The sequence below is a fragment of the Phodopus roborovskii genome, unplaced genomic scaffold (genome assembly GCF_943737965.1).
Source record: "Phodopus roborovskii unplaced genomic scaffold, PHOROB, whole genome shotgun sequence".
Lineage (NCBI taxonomy): Eukaryota > Metazoa > Chordata > Mammalia > Rodentia > Cricetidae > Phodopus > Phodopus roborovskii.
The window spans coordinates 3362742-3384485 of NW_026126693.1; the positions used below are offsets into that span (position 1 = coordinate 3362742).

A 21744-nucleotide genomic window follows, 5' to 3' on the forward strand; every position below is an offset into this window, starting at 1 on the left:
TATTTGTATTTGGCTATATGTAAACAAGCTAGCTTAGGATCCTATAACTTGTTTTTATGAAAAAAATATGTTGCTATTTACGAGCCCTTTTTAAAAACAGATAATATATTCTAAGACCTATCTGGGATTTATTTAGTGTGGCTTTTTTTTTTCTTAAGTTTAAACTCAATTCTCTTTTCAGTTAGAGCTGAAAAAAAATGCAACATATGGCTGTTCTAAAAAAACCTTTCTACACAACTTTGTAATAGTCTTTTTCTCAAGACTTCATATCACAACCAAGTTTGAGAGAATCGATCATATTTTCATTTAAAGATGGTATTTTGCTACATTAAGACTATTTTAAGTATAGGGCTCAGTTTTCTTGTGTATGGGTGACTAGACTCATTAGCTAAGTGGCTATAAAACTGTCTTAGTTCTAGGGTGGCCTGGATGACTGTGTCTCTGACTTAAGATCTCTCCTAGGATTATAATCATGATGTCATTGTGGGCTGTGAGCTCTTGCCATTGTTCAGCAAGGGTAAATATGGCTCCATGCCTACTCATGCCTGTTGTCAGAATACAGTTCATCCTGTTAGCCAGGGGCCTTTTGATTTCTTTGTCAAATGACCTGTTTCAAAGGGCAGTTGACAGTGTTACATCTGACTTCCATGAGAGTAGCAGGGGACTAGAAATATAGAATCAGAATCGTCTATAACAGAATCATGGGCATGACAGCCCAGCACCTTTCTCCTGCTCTCTTGGTTGTAAGCAAGTCACTGAGGTCTGGCTGGCACATGATAGAAGAGCCTTCAAAGGGAGGCATGGGTACTAGAAGGGAGAAAGAGTGGGAGCCACGTTAGAGCCTTATGCTTTTGTTCACTGTTTGCATGTGATGGTGAAACTACATTTACTGGGTTTGAAAATTGGAAGAGTGTATAGAGCACACCAATGAAGTAATGTGTACTTAACACATTTAACAAGATATTCAAAGCCTCGGAATGTCCTAAGACATAAAATAATTTTATGGGCTACATTGAAACCATGCTCTTATCCTTTCATAAATGTCCCCCCTTGTTCTTGTACTCACATGAAGTGTGGTGGGATGTTAGACCTTTTCAAGCATTTTTGCCATCACACATGTCTGACTATTGGGAAAATGAATGGTGTCTTTCTTTTTACTTTTTCCAGAAATTGGCATACTAGCATCTGCAAATATATGACATAATTTTGAATTGATTGACTAATTTTGAATTAAAGTTGGATTAATTTTGAATTCAAGTTATTCCTTCTTTCTGTAGTTTTGGAGTATATTAGAAGAGATAAGGTTATTGCATACATTTTGTGGGGAGAAGCTATGAATTTTTGATTCTAGGAGTACTTGTACCTGCAATCCCACATATAAAGAACAGTCCAATTTTTAAACTAATGGGACTGAAAAGAATGGTTGCACCACCCTATCGTATTTCTGGAAAATGTATTTTGATTGCATAGTGGAAAGCTTTGAAGCATTTTTTTTTTGTTGTTGTTGTTGTTAGTCATATATCTGTGTATTCATTGTTATCCCAAATCACTGTAACACTTGGCTCAGAAACTACTTTAATCCAACAGATGTGGCACCTGGCCTAAAAAGAAAACATTTTTATGAAAAGTTTGTGTTCCTTGGCTAAAATTTGGCTTTGTGTGGTCTAATTAATGTTCTGATATTAACGTTTAGATTGAAAATGTGGAGGGAGTATATTTTGTCAATGTGTGAGTGTTTCATAGCTGTGGGGTTTATATGCCTACAGTTATTTGTTTTAGAATTGCAACTAATCTCTTACTGGATTTCTGATACTGACAAAAATGACCACAGCAGTAGTGGTATTAAATGGCATTGTGGATGTATAGCTGTGCATTAGGATTCTTTATAACACAGTTCCTTCTTCATTATCCCTGGTAATTTGAAATTCTTGTTTTCTCTCTTTTGCAGGAAATATCACATTACAAAGCAAGATGGGTAATATTACAGTTGGTATGTGGTTAAGATGCTGTTTGGTAATGGCTTATACCATCTATAGTTGTGATGCTTTCTTAATCTATAGTCTGTCTCACAAGCCTCACTTGCTACTTAAGTCATGTATGAAGGTCAAGAATGAATATTTGGTTCAGAGAAAATACCCTGGACCTAATATTAAGAAAGGAAATCACATAAATATCCTGAGTTCTTTAAATAGCCACATTAACTCTTTGAAAGGTATGCTATATACATATACATATACATACATACATACATACATATATATTGTCTCCAAAACTGTTATCATTTAAAGTCAACCACTATTACACCTATACCTTTTTGTCTATGTTTATGAGTGTCTGCTATTCTTTTGCTACTAGGGAGTATATTAGTCATCACGAATACTCATTTTGTCTAGGAGCTGTCGAAAAAGAATAGTCATGTAAAAACAAAAGGTGATTTCAGATCACCATAAGTGCAATGAAGAAATAAGTAAGGGGATAGAGATTACTTATGGAAAAGAACATTACTATAGTTAGGCAATCAGAAGAAGAGAGACATTTTAATTGAGGTTACCAAAATAGCAACTAAAAAACTTGTAAAATTATGCATACAGAGCTCCCACAAAGGGATGGCAAGAACAAGCCTTAAAATGGAATGGGTTCACCATTTTTAAGGATGTGGTAGATGTAGTAGGAGAAGAAGTGAGACTATATCTTAGAACCCTGTGTATGTGGATTCGGAGGAGCTTTATCACAATAAGAAGGTTCAGAGGATGGGTATCTTATGTTCAAGTTTAAGTTGCTTAGCCTGTAGTGTTGTAGAATATTATTTTAAGATATGTCACATATGTTTATGCTCTGGAACGTCTGTTTAATGATGTAAAGTTGTGTTGCTTTGTTTATGTTGCATTTGTTTAACTCTGTGAAGCTGTGTTACTGTGTCTGTCTAAAAACACCTTGTGGTCTAATAAAGAGCTGAACAGCCAGTAGTGAGGCTGGGTAGGCGGGGCTGAGCAAGCAGAGAGGATAACTAGAAGGAGAAATGAGGGAATGAGGAGAGGAGGACACTAGGGGCCAACCATCCAGCCAGCCATGGCTGCTCCCTGTTAACTCTTCAAGGGTTGCCAAAACTGTTTTGTCCTTTGAAAAGTTGAGCTCAGTTTGCCTCACACATCTCCCAGAGGCCTGTTTACTCCTTCCTACTTATGGAATGCCTAGAGGGGGCTTCATAGAAAATTGAAGTTGCTTTAAAACTCTACTTTTTCAAACTCTTATATGTCCTGTGGATATAAGTTGCCTGTTCTTGTACTCTGTACAGCTTTACGAGCATATGACTCAGTCAGCAAACAACTTGTTCCTCCTTTATAACATGAAAGTTGGAATTTAAAAATATTAAAGACTTGCTTTGAAACATGCATGTCCAACTTTGAGAAAATTTTTCTTTTATCTAAAAGAAAACAACACATTTAAAATGTTTGCTTTTCAAGCTTAGTTGTTTTTCTCCTGTCAACAAAATATGTGTTACAAATGCATGTTTCTTTGCTTGAGTCTGGTGTTAAGCTGGTGGTTGAAATTAGTTTTTCTCTTTTGAGTAATTAAAGGTAAAACAGCTCAGTGGACCCTGTTAAACAGTAAGCTCTTTGTTCAGAATTCTAACTGTTGCTAACTCTCTGTGGGGGTCTGTGTACCTGCCTGTCTGCTCTATAGTCTCTGTTCTCTTGTCTACTCCTGTAAGACATCTCCAACAGCTGTAGAATGTCTTCGCAATGCTGACCTTTAAAGTATGGGATTCTTGTAGAGAAAGCCTTCATCTTACTCTTGATGATTAGTTTTCATTTCCATATTTTGTATTATAGAAAGTTTGTTTTGCTGCATATGTTATAAAATGCAAATTATCAGTTTTTAATATGAAATGTTTGACTTTCAATCACACACGAGTACTTGTCTTTACATCATTCTCACCCCATTCTCTTACTCTACCAATGCCTCCAATGCCACTTCCTTAAATTCATGACCTCCTCTACTTTATTTTACACACACACACACACACACACACACACACACACACACACACACCTAAATACAGCCTGCTGAGTCCATTAGGTGGTGGGGGTGGAGGTGCATTTAGGGTTGACTGGGATCAGATAACCTACCTTGGACTCATTCCTGTAGAAGACTCCTTGTCCTGTCAGCAGCCATGTGTTGACTACAGCTCTTCTTGTGAGATCCCCCACTCACATTGGAATGTTTTTTTTTGTGCAGGTCTTACATAAGCAAACATATTTTTGAGATTTTGTGTTTGCTGCATAGGTTTTAAATGTCATGTCTGCCTTTTTAAAAAGCATCTTGACTTTTTTGACAGCTTTGGAAAATGAGACATTAACAAAGCTCAAGAGTGATAACATTCAAATATAATTACTTTGTAACTTACAGTTTTTTTCTCCCATAGTGAAGGGAATGAAAGTATTGTTTGTAGATCACCTAACATTCTTGTAGGGTTCCCCTTCCCCAGAGGAAAAAAGTCAAACTAATTATCAAACACTTTACTTTGTTCAAGCTGGGATGATACATGTACACATTAGATAGCCTACATGTTTGTTATTACCACAACGTATTTTACATGGCTTCTTTATGGATTAATAAAAGGTTTTTAATGAAGTTTCTGTTGGAACTCATCTAACAATGATGTAGCCAGTCTCTCTGTCTCCTATAATTTACCTAATTCTTCATTTACTTATGCTGGTATTTACTTTTGATACTTGGAAACTAATAACTGGGGCCTGATAAAGAACGAATTGGTGTAGGTTAGAGACAAATCATTCTAAACGATCTTTGTGCCAGATCTTGAATAATTCACTTCAAAGTTTGATTGAAGCTATTTATAATTTTAAAGAGAAGCATTGCCTTTGTGGATAATATATTTTCTTTTCATATTTTGTAAAAAGTATTATTTCTCACGTAATTTTCACCACAGTTCCTAGTTTGTTTCTCGGTTGAAGTAGTAAAAGCTCTTGATAAAATGTGCTTTGTAGAGGCCCCTGAAAAGACTGTTCTCTGACCTTCTGGGGACAGCCAGGCTGGGTATTAAAGTTTTAGTGGCCATGGGGCGTAGGGTAGATGACCCTTAGCACTGACACTTCAAGGCATTCTCCAGTTTCCTTGTCTGACTTTGTTTCTCCTTGACCATAAACTGTTGGTCTACTGAAAACAAGAGTCATTGAAAAAAAAACAGAAATTTGAGTTCATGTAAGGATTAACTTGATTATTATTTTCTTGTCCTGACTTGAATATTCCTATTCAAATCAGAAACTTCTGCAAAGAAGAATTAGATGAAACCAGGAAACAGCCTTCCATCTCCCTGTGATTGCTCCATACCTTGCTACCCCTCTAAGAAATGCAGTCAACCCTCATGGGGATAAGCTGTTGCTCTTACACAGCCAGTTTGCTGAAAGACAAGATGTGAAGTTTTGATTTCTCACTAATTTCATTCCTGTTTATATAGTCTAAGCACAGGGTAAACGTCTTTGGCTGATACTGGAAGTTTGCTAGATTTGTCAATTTGAGAATGAATGAATACTTAAGTGGTGCTTTCTGGGTTTGGCATTGGCTGTCAGTTGTTACACGCCATTCTTCCTACAGTCAGGTTTTAAGACATGAGCTGTGAGGCTGGAGAGATGGCTCAGTGGTTAAGAGCACTGGCTCTTCTTCCAAAGGTCCTGGGTTTTATTCCTAGCACCCATATGGTGGCTCACAACTGTCTGTAACTCCAGTTCAAGGGACTTGGTGTCCTCATGTCCTCTTCCAGCTAATGTAGTACCCGGCATGCAAGTGGTACACTTGCTGGCAAAACAACCATACACATAAAAGGGTAAATTAAAATTTTAAGAAAGGGTGCATATTCAGAGCTCTATAGATTAGTTTTAATAGTTGTGTAGGTGTGTATTTCTAAATTCCTAGTATGTTTACATTTTGATAAAAAGATGACATTGTAATGAGGAAAATGCAAAGCCTTGCAAGGTTTATAGGTTCTTACCCATATGTCAAAGCAGGGCCTTTTATTTCAAGTTTGAAATTCCATTTACTCGTTTAGACCAATCATGGTTATAATTTTCTTTCTCCCAGATTCGTCCTCCGGATGTCTAAAGGCCTCAAGTCAGCAGGGTGCCATAGACGTTTATGTCAGCCAGCTGGGGGAAGTGGCCCTGACCTCACAGGAAGGTGAGCGACTGGAATGGTGCCGCTTCATGTGCAGTGTGAGGAAAGATTGATGTAATATTTGGGAAACAGATGGGCGGCTTAGCTACAGTGACTTGAAGAGATTTTCTTCTGCTAGATCCTGATTTAAACACTGATATTGAGCTCCCTAAGCCTATCAGAAGTCTTTATGTTTAGGATAGGTGGCCATGAAGAAAAACTTACTTTCTTTGACAAACATGGTGTTGTATTTTTTTTACTGTTACTGTATAATTTCTAATGTTTGTGTGGATCTTCCACTTTTGTCATGTAGGAAATAGAGTGTTCTTTGTAGGAAAAAAGTCTTTAAGTTGGCCTTTCTGGCCCAGCCTGTAGAGAACCTCCCCTGCTGTCACAATAGAACAGTTGCCTTCAAAATGTGGTCCTAAAGCATCCCCATTTCGGTCCCCAAAGCAGAGTTCTGATGTACTTGTCTACATAATTTCTTATCCAGATAACTTAGTTAAGTATTTTATTTAAAATTGCATGCTTTTTTATCCACTGGAAAGCTGAGTATGAGCTGTATGCATCTAGTCACCTTAAATACACTTTTTATCCCTCTGAAAACTAATTTGACATGTAGGCATACACATACATGTAGGCATGGTAACAAGTGACAGTGTGACTTAGCTGTATGGACTGAGGTGCAGAAAGTTAGGAACTATAATTCTGTATAAAAGACTTAAGACTAACAACAATATATAGAATCTGTATATTGGCTAGGATGGGACTGAACATTACAAGGATGGTATTTCTTCTCAGAAACTAGTTCTCCTACTGCTAATTTCTATGTCATGTAACAGTCTTCTCCCAATCACATGCCTTACCAGAGTTAGTGGAGAGCTACTGAGCACAGGGTAGAACTGAAACAGGTGCTGATACGTAGGCAGGGTTTCTCAGGCGATTCTAGCTTGTTTTCTTTAAAATAGGACATGATCTTTGTCCTAGTTAAGGTTTCTATTGCTGCAGTGGAACACCGTGACCAAAAACAAGTCGGGGAGGAAAGAGTTTATTAGGCCTACACTTCAGCATTGCTGTTCATCACTGAAGGAAGAAAGGACAGTAACTCACACAGGGCAGGATCCTGGAGACTGGGGCTTATGCAGAGGCCATGGAGGGCTGCTTACTGGCTTGATTCCCATGGCTTGTTTGGTTCACCTTATAGAACCCAGGACCACCAGCCCAGGGATGGCACCACCCACCATGGGCTCCCCACCACCACCACCATGCCTTACAGCTGTATCTCAAGGAGGCATTTCCTCAGCTGAGGCTCCTTCTTCTGATGACTCTAGCTTGTGTCAGGTTGACATGCAAAACCAGCCCATACAATTTTATCCTCACAAAACTCCTAACTTTGCCTTAGTTTCTTTTCTATTGCTCTGAGGAGACACAGTGACCAAGGCAACTTATTAAATAAATTATTGATTTGGGGCTCACAGTTTGAAAACGTTGAGAGTACATGATCATCGTGGGGGTGGGGGGGAGCATGGCAACAGTCAGTGGAGCAGTAGCTGGGAGCTTACATCTTGATCACAAGCAGAGAAGGCTAACTGGGAAGGGCATGGGCTTTTGAAAGTTCAAAGCCTGCCTACAGTGACACCTCCTCCAACAAGACCATACCTCCTAATCCTTCTACAGTCCCACCAACTAAGGACCAAGCATTCAAACAACTGCCCTATATATAAGGTCATTTTCATTTAAAGTGTTAGCCATATCATTTTAATTTCGTGTGTGTGTGGGAGGGGGGGTGTTGAGACAGGGTTTCTCTGTGTACCTTTTGGAGCCCGTCCTGGAACTCACTCTATAGACCAGGCTGGCCTCGAACTCACAGAAATCCACCTTCCTCTGCTTCTCTTGTGCTGGGATTAAAGGTGTGTGCCACCACCACCTGGCAATTTTACTCTCTTATGAAGTCCCAACAGGGGAAACTATTAACCATGAATGTCACTAGTAATGGAATTTAAAACAAAAAAGATTTAAATAAATAGTTCTTCTGTGAATGTTATTTTTTTCTTTCTTTTCTTTCTTTTTTTTTTTTTTTTTTTTTTTTTGTTTGTTTGTTTTGTTGGGTTTTTTTTTCTTATTTTACATATCGATTCCAGTTCTGTCTCCTTCCCTCCCTCCCTTCTTCCCTTCCTTTCTCCCTCTCTCCCTCCCTCCCATCCCCTCCCATACCACCCTCCCCCCAGTCCACAGTGATGCCTTCCAGGAGGGATCAGTAAAATCTGTGAATGTTATTTCTTGTATTGTGCTTTTTTAACTTTGAAGTGTATCACTCTTCATCCACTCAAAGTATTTTTGAGTATTATTTACAGCATTGTGCCAACAACATATTGAAATAGCATATGATATTACAACATTTGGTTAGAATTATAATTTTGTTATTTCCTACTACAACCATGTTCCTGGAAGCTTAGAGATAACTAGAAACAATAATCTCCATCTTCTTTGAGGTACTTTTGCTTAGTGTTGTCTAAGGACCTTGGTGGTGTGTCCCAGCTTTGCTATCCACTTTCTTGCTGTGGAGTCTAGAACCAGCAACATGAATGTCTTAGGTCTGCACCGTTTGCCACGGGGGCAGAGGACATATGTTAGAATGCGTATTTGTTGTATCCTTGTAAGGGTGAGCATGATGATGACATTATTCATTCCTTCAGAAAGTCTGTGTTGGTGCTTGGGAGCCAGCTTTGCCTGTGAGTGCTGAACATGTCCTAGGGAAGATGAATCGTCCTCATATAGTATGTTTTCTGTTTGTGGCATTATTAAAATTAATTCACTTTTGAATTTTTGAGAGGACCATGCAGAGGCTTGTCTACCTGACTCCCTTCTCCCTTTGTGTGAATGAAAGTTCGTAAGTCTTGTGTGTGTGGTATATGTGCACATGTGTGTGAATGGAGACCAGAGGAGGTATTGTTGGGTTAGGGTTAGGGTTATTGTTGGGTGTCCTACCCTATGGCTCCACTCTGAGCTACGGTCTCTCACTGAACCTTAAGCTAGCAGCCAGCAAGTCTCAGCAGTCCCCCTGCCTCCCACCCTTCCCCCAGCAGTGGATTATAGCACACATGGGCACGCCCGGCTTTTTAAAGGGTTCTGGGATTTCATCTCAGATCCTCATGTGAGAAAAATCTTAGCCATCTCTTCAGCCCCAGTACTACATCTTAACCCAGATGTCTTGCAGCCATTAGGAAGACTAGGAAGGTATGAAATGACAAGTCCAGAAGGAAACTGTGACCCTTACATAAGTGAATTCTTTAGAATGTTCAATGTCTGTCATCCTGACTGTCTTTGTCCCAGAGATGAGCAGAATGAAGTAGGAGTGTGTTGGTTGACTTGCACTGAGACTGTTTCACAGGGATTTCACAACTCATAGAGTACTTTTTCTGAGTTATTCCATTAGAATCTTAAAATCTTCCTCAGAAACACCAGCACACTACACTAGAGGACAGAGTTGAGTTATTTGCCATCAGTACTTAAAAATATGTAGCGGACTCCCTTAAAGGAATGTCAGTCAGTTGGAATCCAGATAATATTGTTATTCATCCCCTTACACCCCAGCACAACTAAATACAGGATGGTGTGGTTCCTGTGGTGTAGTGAGCAGTAAGGTCATGGGTCTTGCTGGTCAGTGAGGTAGTGGTGTATGAAGCCATTGCACTAACCCTGCATTCTGACTGCAGCTGTGGTAGGAACATGCACAATCCTGCGCTGTCAGAGTGTGGTGATAACTACTTCATGAAGTTGAAATGGTGATTGTTATCTCTTTGCTAATGCTTCCTGACACATGTCCTATCTGTGCCACATGTGTGGTAAATTACTACTGCTTTTTGGTATGGATGAGCTGGGTGGGGGTGTTGGCAAAAGGAGATCTAGTAGTTCATAATGCCCTGGTGCCCATATTCTTGACAGAGTCACAGTGAATGTTTTCACAGGATACTTTGACTGCCTGGGAAAAAGAAAATCCACCACTCTTTAACTCAGTTTGCTGAGGAGGGAAAACAGTAAAGCAAGAGCAATATTTTCATTAAATTTATAATTTGATTTATTTGTATTGGTCTAAATTTGCCACAGGTGCTATTACTGTCAAGGCCCCATCTTCTCTACGAGCTTATTTAAAGCTATCAGGGATAGAGGTGGTTGTGGATTCAGAAGCTCAAGTTCAGGAAATGGCCAAAGACCATGAAGGTGGCCATGTGACGGTTACAGGTAAGGAGTCTGGTGTGGCATGGGTGGATGGCCATTGCCCATGTGTAAGGGGCAGTGTGTTAACTGCAGTTTGGTTGTTTTCCATTCTCGCTATCTAGCATTTGACATTGTCCTTCCAGTGATGGTCGGTAGCATTATGCAGACACTGTTGAGAAGACCTCCATCAGTCATTTAGGGTCACTCAGGAGTTCTGTCCTTTATAAAATGTACTTAAATCTTTTTCCTTGGGGAGAGAAGTCTAATTCTTGACAATTAACATTTATTATTACACTTAACTGCATGATTAGACAGGAATCTTTATGCTATGCACACACCGTAAATTTGCCCTTTTGGTATGGCAAATTCTCAGTTCTACAACTTAAATACTTTTTATACATTTTCATTACATCTAGCTATACTAATGGCTATAGCATTTTTAAGTGTTTGTTTTAATGGTTACTAAAAATAATGCTGACATTTCCCTTTAAAGTCTCACACAATGTTATTAGGAAGGACCCTGAAATAAACTGCACATGTACAAACACTACAGGCTCACTCATGACATAGTGGCTGAACAGAAAATCAAGCTACAGTTTTAAAGTTCTTTTTCTAGGTCATGAGAGTTAAGAGTGCAATCTATAAATAGGACATGACAAAAGTATGATAAGAGTAAGAATATTTGTACATTCCTAGGTCTGATTCCCTGCCTAGTAGGCGAAATCGTTACAAGTTAAAAATGATATTCATGTCAGAGTATGTTAATTGTACTAAAAAGCAACTTGAGACTTGGGGTAGGTTGATTGTATTTGTCTCTTTTAGGCAAGTACTGCTACCATGGCTAGCCTAACTTCTTGAGTTTATAAAGAGCCAAGAGTGTCAGTCTCAGTCTCTCTCTCTCTTTCTCTCCCATATCAGAGAGTCTACACCTGTTATTCCTCTCATGGCCTACTACCCAGAATCCTCCTTGTCTCCTAGTCCTGCCTATCTTGCTTTCCTATTCATTAACCAATAAGAGAAACATATATACAGAATGATATCTCTCATCGTGTGTGTGTGTGTGTGTGTGTGTGTGTGTGTGTAAAACCTCTAGCCTAGCTTTTTTTTTTTTTCTTTTTGTCCTTTATTTGGACAGTCACTCATCAAACATTCCTGGGGTCAGACACTGCTAGAAGCTAGGAATGCAGAGCTTATATTCCAATGAGAAAGACAAACCAGTGCCGGCCAGGTGTACACTATGGATGTGTGTGGTGCTGTGCAGTATGCAGATACTGCATCTAAATTAGATTAGCATGTGTTTGAGAAAAATTGGAGTCAAATGTGGCTAAAATGCAAGAGGACGGGGGGGGGGGGTAAGTAGACTTGGGTAAAGTTATTTGATTTGGATTTTATATTGATAGTATTGAAAGCTTTCCCCTGGGATTCTTATAACCGGGTTTGTATTAGAATGATCGCTTTAAGTTTCTTGTTGGGAAAGGTTGGAAGGAAAAATGGAGGTGAAAGCAAAGCCAGTCAAGACTACGATGGATTCAGGGGCCCAACCTGTACAGTTGCTGTCTCTCGTTCAATAATAGGTCACTACCAATTTTGGTGGAAGGAAAAGGCCATGAACACTATGAGCATATATAACATTTATGGCTTTTAAAGCTTTTTTATCCTCTTTTGTCTTTTTCATGTGTGTTTAGCGCCTAAACTCTGTCTCTCCTTCCTGAACCAGAGAGATCCAAGTGCAGAAGAATTCTTTCTTTTGCTTGGCCAGAATCGGGTGGCAGAGCCCTCCTGCAGGCTAGCCCAGGTTGGTTGGTGCTGCCTCTGCCAAGTGCACTAGTGTGACAGGACAGAGGCCCTCCTGTGAAGCGGGAGCACTCCCTGCGCTGTGTGAACACACTGGGGGAGGTGTGACAAAAATTCTCATACTATGCTTTGCCTCTTAAACTGTTAGGTTACGAAGGCCAGGGGCTCTATTTATGAAGAGCATAAAATAAAGAGACTGACTCAGAGCATCAACCAGATCACATTACTCTTTCCCACACAGATGTCTAACTGAAAACTAATTTTGGAAATAATAAGAACTTTAACATGTAAGTTATGTTAGAAGCAGCTGAACTCAGCTTATCTGGGCCTCTGCACGGCCTACAAGACTCAGATACCATCCTTCTCCCTAAGAGCTCTGGATTGTATCTGCAGCCTGACCTCTGGAGGATTCCTCTAAGAAGCCTTTCCAGTCAGATTAGCTCCTCAGGCTCAAGCTTTGCCCAATGTGTTCATGTGTCACCTGTCCTGAGTTCCTCTTCTGTGGTGTTCCTTGCTCTCTCTAGCTGTCACTGAAAAACAGCTCTAGATTGTATACACCCTGCAGTGGTTTGTAAGCATCATGAGGTGTTCTGCGGTCACTCAGGACCTACTGAAACTCAGTGCATTATCTGATCTCCATGAGCATTTTGATTCTGCTTCGTGTGCTGCCTGTATGTGGCAAATTGAAAATTATGAATGGCTTTGGTAATATCTTTAAATAAGTTGATTTTTCTATTGTGTTTTAGAATTCAATTTCATCAATTTTGATAGGAAATTTGATCATGTATATCTGGCCTCCATGAAATGCCTATGGTACAATAAATGAAAAGTGTGTTCGGATAAAAGACTGTTTGCCCTGCCTGTTTCTTACGGAAGCCAGCATGACTCAGCTGCATCTCAAACAACAGCAACAGCGTAAAACATAGAGAAGCCATCCACTTCAGAGTTCTCAGCAGATTACTATTTAGAATAGAAAACTGGGGTGGGAGTATTGAAGTTTGATCCCAGAACCCACACCCACTTGTTTAAAACAAACAAACAAACAAAAAAACAGGGTGGGTAGCAATCTGTTTATTTATAAGCATAGCACTGGGGAGGTGGTGGCAGGCTGGTTTCTGGGCCCTCTGGCCAGCCAGTCTAGCCAACTAAAGTGAGTTCCAGGCCATCTGAGAAAACCTGTTTGAAAATACAGGGTGGATAGAACCCAAGAAATAATCCAGAGGTTGTCCTCGGGTGTCTACACTAGAGAATCAGGCCAGAAGTTGGAAAGAAATTGAAATATAATTTAAGTCCGTATGTTCTTTTTTTTTTTTTTTTTTAATTGAAGGATAGATTTTATTACTCTGAAAGAAAAAAAAAATAAGAAAAAAAAAGTGCAGCCTTTTGATGTGACTTTTAGAAATAACTGCTGGTTTTAAAATACATAGAAGTAATTTGTTAGTGGCATGTGTATATTTAGGATCATAAAGTGGAAATTCAGTAATTTCCTTTCTTTCTTCCTTTCTTTCTTTCTTTCTTTTTCTTTCTTTCTTTGCCTGCATGCATGTCAGTGTGAGGTGTCAATAGCCCTGGAACTAGAGTTATAGACACTTGTGAGCTGGGGATGGCTCACTCTTAACCACTGAGCCATCTTTCCAGCCTGTATGCTTCTTAAATCATTTACTTACATACGTTGATGGAGAATTAATGAAAGAACTGTTTTCATCTCACTCATGCTCTTCTGTTTTATTTTGTATGATTGAGGGACATCTTGGAAGTACCATGGGCAATGGGACAGCACGTTTGTTAATGTCTACCAAACGGATCAGGTTTACTTCTGTTCATTAAGCTTTTCCGTAAAAGCTGAAAGCATTTATATATCATTTTTGAAAAGACAAATCTCCCAGGATGGATGCAGTTATAGGAATTAAGTTTCCCTCTTACCTAAAACAATGACAGAGGAATAATAAAATATATTTTTCATCAGTTTTTAAGACACTGGCATCAGGCACTTGACAAAAGTGGTCACTGAGTGACAGAAACAAATGAGAAGAGTGTTGATTATGGCTTTAATGGAGTCATCCAAGTTGGGAGAGGGAGCTGCTGCAGACTCTGGCTGACTCAGCTGAGGGGACTGAGACAAGTTCCCAAAGCCCACGAGGCTAGTTGTCAGTGTAGAGTTCCCGAGGGAATGGAGTCCGGTGCTCACACATGTCTAGGGTTTTGTCAAGACCTTTTCTGCAGCTACAGAGATGATCATGTGATTTTTTGTTTCTCAGTATACTTACTTGATTTATTGCACTTGTTGACTTAAATATGTTCAACTATCCTGTGTCTCCTGGTTACAATTTGCCTGTATTAAATTTGCAAGTGTTAACATTGGGGATTTTTGTGTCCTTGTTTCTCAGGGATATTGGCCTGAAATTTTCTTTCTTTGTGGTGCTTTATCTGGTTTGGGTAGTAGACTAATAATGGCTTCATTGGAGTTTGGAAGTATTCCGTCTGTTTCTATTGTTTTGAATCATTTAAGAAGTATTGGTTTTAGTACTTCTCTGAAGTGCTGGTTCTACTATGAATCCATCTGGGCACGGGCTTTTTGATATTGAGGACTTTATGGGTCTATGTTGGTGAACTCTCCTTGGTTGAACTTTAGTGGTTTGGATAAATAGACATTTGTCCATTTCGTTTTAAGTTTTCTAACTTAATAGAATATAGGTTGTTAAAGAATTACCTTATAGTATTCTGAATTTCTTTGTATCTGTTGTAATGTTTGCCTTTTTATTTTTGAATCTGTTCATTTAGAACATCTTTTTCTTTTGGTTAGTTTGGCCAAAAGACTGTCAATCTTATTTTTTCAAAGAACTAGCTCTTAGATTGATTCTTTGTGTTGTTTCCTTGATCTCACCTCATTAATTTCTGCCCTGATTTTTATTATTTCCTGCCATATATTGGACTTTGTTTTGGTTTGTTCTTGTTTTTCCAAATTCTTGAATTGCTTCATTAAGTCATTTATTTGTGTTCATTCTATTTTTAATGTAGGAGGTGGGAGTTATAAATTTCCCATTTTAGGATTGCTTTTAATGCCTTCCCAGAGGTTTTATTGTACTGTGTTTTCATTTTCATTTAGTTCCAGGAATGTTTTTCCTTGATTTCTTTGACTCATTCATCATTTAGTAAAGTGTTGTTTAATCTCCCCAAGTTTGTGTAATTTTAAGAAAATTGTTTGCTTTTGACTTTAAACTTTGTTTCACTGTGGCCAGATAAAATACATGGAACTATATCATTCATTCTGATTTTATTAAGATTTGGTTTTTGTCTCAGGATGTGGTCTATTTTAGAGAAGTTTTCATGGGCTGCTGAGTAGAATGCATATACTTTGGCATTTGAGTAGAATTCCCCATAGATCTGTTAGGTCAGCTGGTGTATATTCTCATCCAATTCTGACATGACTCAATTTTATTGTCCATGTGACCTACTTACTGGTGAAAATGGAGTGTTAAAATTGCCTACTGGGCTTAAATTAGTCTGTGCCTTTAATTCCAGTAGTACACTTTTTATGAAATTGGGTGCATTACAGTTTGGTGGGTATATATTTGAGGTTGTAACAGTTCCTTGATTAGAATAAAGTGTCCTCCTTTCTCTCATTAGCTTTGGTTTGAAGTCTGTCAGATGTAGGATAGTGACACTTGTTTACTCCCTGGTCCCATTTGTTTAAGTATCTGTCTTTAAAGCTGAGTTTCTTGTAGACAACAGAAAGATGGAGTTTGTTTCTTATAGTCAAACTTAGCTCTTACAACTTAACCCATTTCTATTAATCTATGTGCTGCCCCAAGGCTTATGGCCTTTTACCTCTATCCCATTTTGTTTGTCCGACTCATTCTCCATCTGACTGGTGACCCTCTGACTCCACCCTTCCTCAGCCCATCATCCTCAGTTTGGCTTTCCCACATAGCTTTATCCTGTTCAGCTATTGGCCAGTCAGCTTGTTTGTTAAACCAATCACAGTAACAAATCTTCACAGTGTACAAAAGGAATATTCCACAGTAGGGTTCATTTGGTGACAAGAGATGTCCACTTGGGAATCTATTTCCCAGACAGATTTGACTATTTCATTTTGGTGATTATTTGGCTATTCATATATGGTGATTTCATTTAAATTGCCTTCAAATAAGATATATTTTTGGAAGCTTTTGCCATAGTTTCTTTACTACCCCTCATATGGCCCTTAATTTTAACTTGTTACTCCCTATATCCACTCCTGCATCTCCCTTGCCTGTCCCACTTCCCACTTGATCCTCCTGTTCTGGCCCCTCCCCCTATCTATTCATAACATTTATTCTATTGTCCCTTCCTGATGAGATCTGTCTCAACTTGTCTCTTACTCCATACCTAATCTTTGTGATTCTATGGTTCACAGCTTGGTTATCATTGACTTAGCAGATATCTACATGTGAATGTATATGTAACATAATGTCTTTCTGGATCTACCACATTTGGGATGGTTGTTTTTTGTTTGTTGGTTTGTTTGTTTTGTTTTTTTCTAGTACCATCCATTTAACTGTGAATTTCTTTCTTTCTTCCTTCCTTTCTTTTTCTTTCTAACAGCTGAGTAATACTCCAATGTATAAATGCAGCACATTTACTTTATCCATTCTTCTGTTGAGGGGCATCTAGGATGTTTCTAATTTCTGGCTGTTATGAATAGAATAGCAACATGGTTGAGCAAGTGTCTCTGAGATAAGATGAAATGTCCTTTAGGTATATGCCCTGTGGTATGATAAATAAAAGATCCAGGGACAGATATTGGTACTCAAGCTTCAAGCTGAAGGTCAGGAAAGCAAAGCAGCCAGCCACTAGCTCTTTCCTCTAGCTCAGCTGAGAACAATGGGGTGATCTTAGATTGCACCTGACTTCACTGCTCCTCAGATTGGCGCAAACTGCTATGCTCTCCTCAGTGTGGCTAGAGACTAATTCTCTGACTGAATGCCTCTAACTTTTATACCTCTCAAATCCTGGGATTAAAGGTGTGAGCTCTCATTTAATCTCTGGTAGGTCAGGATAGTCTTGGACTCAGAGATCCATCTACCTCTTAATCCTGAGTCCTGGGATTAATGCTGTGTGCATGGCTTCTATGGCTAACTAGTATGGCTACTTTGCTATTTTGATATCCAGTAGCTTTAAATCATAAACAATATCAAAACAATGCCCAAGAGTGGTATAGCTGGGTCTTGAGGTAGATAATTCCCATCTTTCTGAGGAACCACCACACTGATTTCCATAGTAGCTGTACAAGTTTGCATTCCCAACCGCAATAAATGAGTGTTCTTCTTACTCTTACATTCTTGAAAGCTTAACTCGTGTCACTGATCTTAGTGTGGATATGGGGGGGGGGGGTCTCGCCCCTGCCCATGCCACCATATGACAGTCAGCTCTACTGTGTTGCCCAGGTGAGACACATTGCCTGCTCTCCTGAGTGCTGCAGCTGGTGAGAGGCGGGGCCAGCTCTTCACTTTCATGACCTAGGGGCTAACTCTCCCACCTGCTTCAGACAGTGAGGGGTAAGGGGAGGCATCTCTCCCTGACTCATGCCCTGGGTGTGGGCTCACATTGTCCTGCCAGCAGGACCAGCTCTAGTATGCTGCCCAAGCAGGTACAGGAGCTGTTCTCCTGAATGCTACAGTTGGCGAGGTGTCAGGCTGGTTCTGGTCCCACGTTGTGCATCCCTATCCTCTTGACCTTCGGTAGTAACAGGAGCCACAGACATCAACATAGACCCATGGCCATGGTAGGGCCATGGGCACAGATGTGGCAACAACACAGTTGCAGACAACATTGTAGCCCGAGGTAACAAGCAAGCCACCCACCTTAGCCTATTCCTCACTGTCTTCACCTTTTGGATCTGCCTCTTTCCATGGGATGTGAACCATTGTGTCTCTCTCTTCCATATCCCACCATATATTTGCTCACCATAATAGAGCCCAATAGGGCCTGGGGCAGAGAGCTCTGGACCAGCATGTGGATCTTTGTCTCCTGCTGATGCCTAGTTTTTTTGGATCTTTATATATTCTGGATATTATTCATCTATCAGATGTGTAGTTGGTAAAATCTTTTCCCTTAACATGCCACATTTTCAGAAACTTTTCAGTTTTGTGAGTTCCCATGTATTAACTGTTGACCTTAGTGCCTGTGCTTTCAGTGTTCTGTGCAGAAAGCTGTCTCCTGTTCCAATGAGTTCAAGGCTGTCCCCACTTTCTTTCCCATCAGGTCCAGTGTGTCTGGTTTTCTGTTGAGGTCTCTGATCCATGTGGGTCTTTTGTGCAGGTTGATAAGTATGGATTTATCCGTTCTACATCAATCAGCTGTTTTGATCAGCACTATTTATTAAAGAGTCTGTCTTTTCTGGCTTATTTATCAAAAATCAGGTGTCTATAGGTGTGTATGTATACATGTCTAAGTTTTCTATTCAATTCCATTTATCAACATGTCTGTTTTTATGCCAATACCATGCCATTTTTATTTGAAATCAGGGATACCGATACCTCTGGAAGTTCTTTTGTTATTCAGGATTGTTATCTATCCTGGGATTTTTGTGTTTCCATATAAAGCTGAGAAATGATTTTTCAAGAGCACTTTTGGCAGGGTGGCTGTGGATCCATGAGCATGGGAGACTTTTCCATCTTCTGATATCTTCTTCAATATCTTGAAGGTTATATTATGCAAGTCTTTCACGTGCTTGGTTAGATTAGCCAAGATTTTCATCTTATTTGAGGATATTGTGAAAGGTGTTGTTTCCCTGATTTTTTTTCCCCCTCAGCCTATTTGTCATTTTTATATAGGAAGGCTACTGATTTTTGTGAGTTAATTTGTAGCCAGCTACTTTGCAGAAAGTGTTTATCAGCTGTAGGTGTTTCTTGGTGCAATATTTAGGGTCACTTATGTATGCTATCATATCATCTGCAAATAAAGATATTTTGACTTTTTCCTTTCCAATTTGTATCCCCTTGATTTCCGTCAGTTGTCTTATTGCTCTAGCTAACACTTCAAGTACTAATTGGATAGGCGTGGAGAGAGTGGACAATTTTGTCTTGTTCCTGGTTTTTTGCAATTACTTTGAGTTTCTCTCCATTTAAGTTGATGCTGGCTGTAATCTTGCTGTAAATTGACTTTGTTATGTTGATTTTCCCTAATGCCTTTATTATGTATCCCTAATCTCTCAAGGACTTTCATTATGAAGGGGTGTTAGAATTTTTTTTTTTTTTTTTTTTTTTTTGTCAAAGGCCTTTTCTGCATCTAATGAGATAGAAACATGTTGTTTTTCTTTCACTTTGTTTATATGGTAGATTACATTAGCAGGTGTTCCTATGTTGAACCATCCCTGCATCTCTGGGATGAATTCTACCTGTTCATGGTGGATGATCTTTTTGATGTGTTCTTGGATTTACAAGTATTTCATTGGTTTGTAATTCTCTTTCTTTTGGATCTTTGTGGTTTGAGTATCAGGGTAACTGTGGCCTCATAAAATGAATTGGGCAATAGTCTTTCTATTTTTGTGGAATAATTTGAGAAGTATTGGTGTCAACTCTTCTTTGAAAGTCTGGTATAATTCTGTGCTAAAACCATCTGGCCTTGAACTTTTTGATGACTACTTCTATTTCACTGGCGGTTATAGGTCTATTTAAATTGCTTATCTGATCTTGATAGCTGCTATGTATAAAAAAAGAAAACTTTCCAGTTCTTTTTAAATTTTCTAATTTGGTTGAGTACAGGTTTTTATGATTCTCTAGGTTTCCTCAGTATCTCTTGTTATGTTCCCCCCTTTTCATTTCTAGTTTTGTTTATTTGGATATTCTCTCTGTCTTTCAGTCAGTTTGGATAAGGGTTTGTCAGATCTTCTTTTCTCAAAGAACTAATTCTTCATTTTGTTGATTCTTTGTATTTTTGTTTGTTTGTCTTTATTTTACTTGAGTTTTATTTCTTGACATCTCATTTTGGATGTGATTTCTTCCTTAGAACTTCAGGTTTGCTGTTAAGTTACTAATATGAGAGCTTTCCGATTTTTTAAGTAGACACTTAGTGCTACTTTCCCTTTCAGAACTGCTTTCAGTGTGTCCCAGAGTTTGGGTATGTTCTATATTCATTTTTATTCAATTCTAGAAAGTCTTTAATTTCTTTCTTAATTTGTCTTGATCTGCTTTTCATTCCCTGAGTTGTTCCATTTCCATGAGTTTGTAAGCTTTCTGTTGTTTCTGTTGTTGTTGAAATCCAGTTTTAATCCATGGTAGTAGTCTGATAGGATGCAGAGGGTTATTTCATTTTTATTTGTTGAGTTGCTTTGTGACAAAGTATGTGGTCAGTTTTGGAGAAAGTTCCATGAGGTACTGAGAAGAAGGTATATTCTTTTGTATTTGAACGAATGTTCTGTAAATGTCTGTTAGGTCCATTTGGTTTATAATATCAGTTAGCTCTATCTAGCATTTCTCTATTTGGCTTTTGTCTGGGTGACCTGTCTGTTGGTGAGTCAGGTATTTAAGGCTCCCACGATCAGTATGTGAGAATCAATATCAATTGAATTATATCTCTTCTGTTTAGTTTTTGAGTTCTGTCTTATCAGATATTAAAATGACTACTTAGGTTCACTTTCTTGGAGTATGTTTTCCCATCCTCTCACCCTGAGGTGATGTCTGTCCTTGATGTCTTGTGTGTTTCTTGGGTGTAGCAGAGAGATGGATCTGCCTTCACATTCATTTCCATGTCTTATTGGGGAATTGAAACGATATATGTTGAGAGATACTATTGAGTTTGTTCATTTCTGTCATACTTTTGTGGTATATGCACATACATGTGCATGCATATTCCCTCTTTTGATTTGTTGCTGGGATTAATTCCTTGTGTTTTCTTGGGTGTGGTTAACTACTTTAGGTTAGAGTTTTTCTTCTAGCATCTTCTATAGGGTGGATTTATAGATAGGTAGGTAGGTAGGTAGGTAGTAGATAGATAGATAGATACTGCTTAAATTTGGTTTTATTATGGAAAATCTTATTTTCTCCATTTATCATTAATTGCTAGGTATAGTAGTCTGGGCTGGCATCTGTGGTCTTTTAGAATATGCAACACATCTGTCCATGGCCTTCTGTATTTTAAAGTCTCCATTGAGAAGTCAGGTATTGTTCTAATAGATCTGTCTTTATATATTACTCTTTCTCCCTTTCAGCTTTTAATATTCTTTGTTCTGTATATTTAGTGTCTTGATTATTATATGACAAGGAAACACATTTTTTTTTCAGTCTATTTGGTATTTTGTATACTTCTTGTATCTTTATAGAAATTTCCCTTTTTTAGATTAGGGAAATTTTCTTCTATGATTGTGTTGAAAATACTTTCTATGCCTTTTACCTGGGTGTCTTTTCCTTCTTCTATTCCTGTTATTTTAGATTTGGTCTCTTCATAGTGTCTTAGATTCCTTGGATGTTTTGTGCCAGGAACTTTTTAGATTTAACATTTTCTTTGGCCAAGATATCCATTTCTTCTACCATATATATCTTCAATGGCTCAAATAATCTCTTCCATCTCTTATATTCTGTT

General features: G+C 38.7%; 1 protein-coding gene across 1 annotated transcript in view; it reads left to right on the plus strand.

Annotated features, from left to right (window-relative positions):
* Positions 1-21744, plus strand: part of Fam185a (family with sequence similarity 185 member A) — a 39068-nt gene that overhangs the window by 13000 nt on the left and 4324 nt on the right. The window contains exons 5-7 of the mRNA XM_051174819.1: positions 1949-1990; positions 6100-6195; positions 10279-10413. Coding sequence (XP_051030776.1) covers positions 1949-1990; positions 6100-6195; positions 10279-10413 — 273 coding nt within the window. The remainder of the gene's footprint in view (positions 1-1948; positions 1991-6099; positions 6196-10278; positions 10414-21744) is intronic.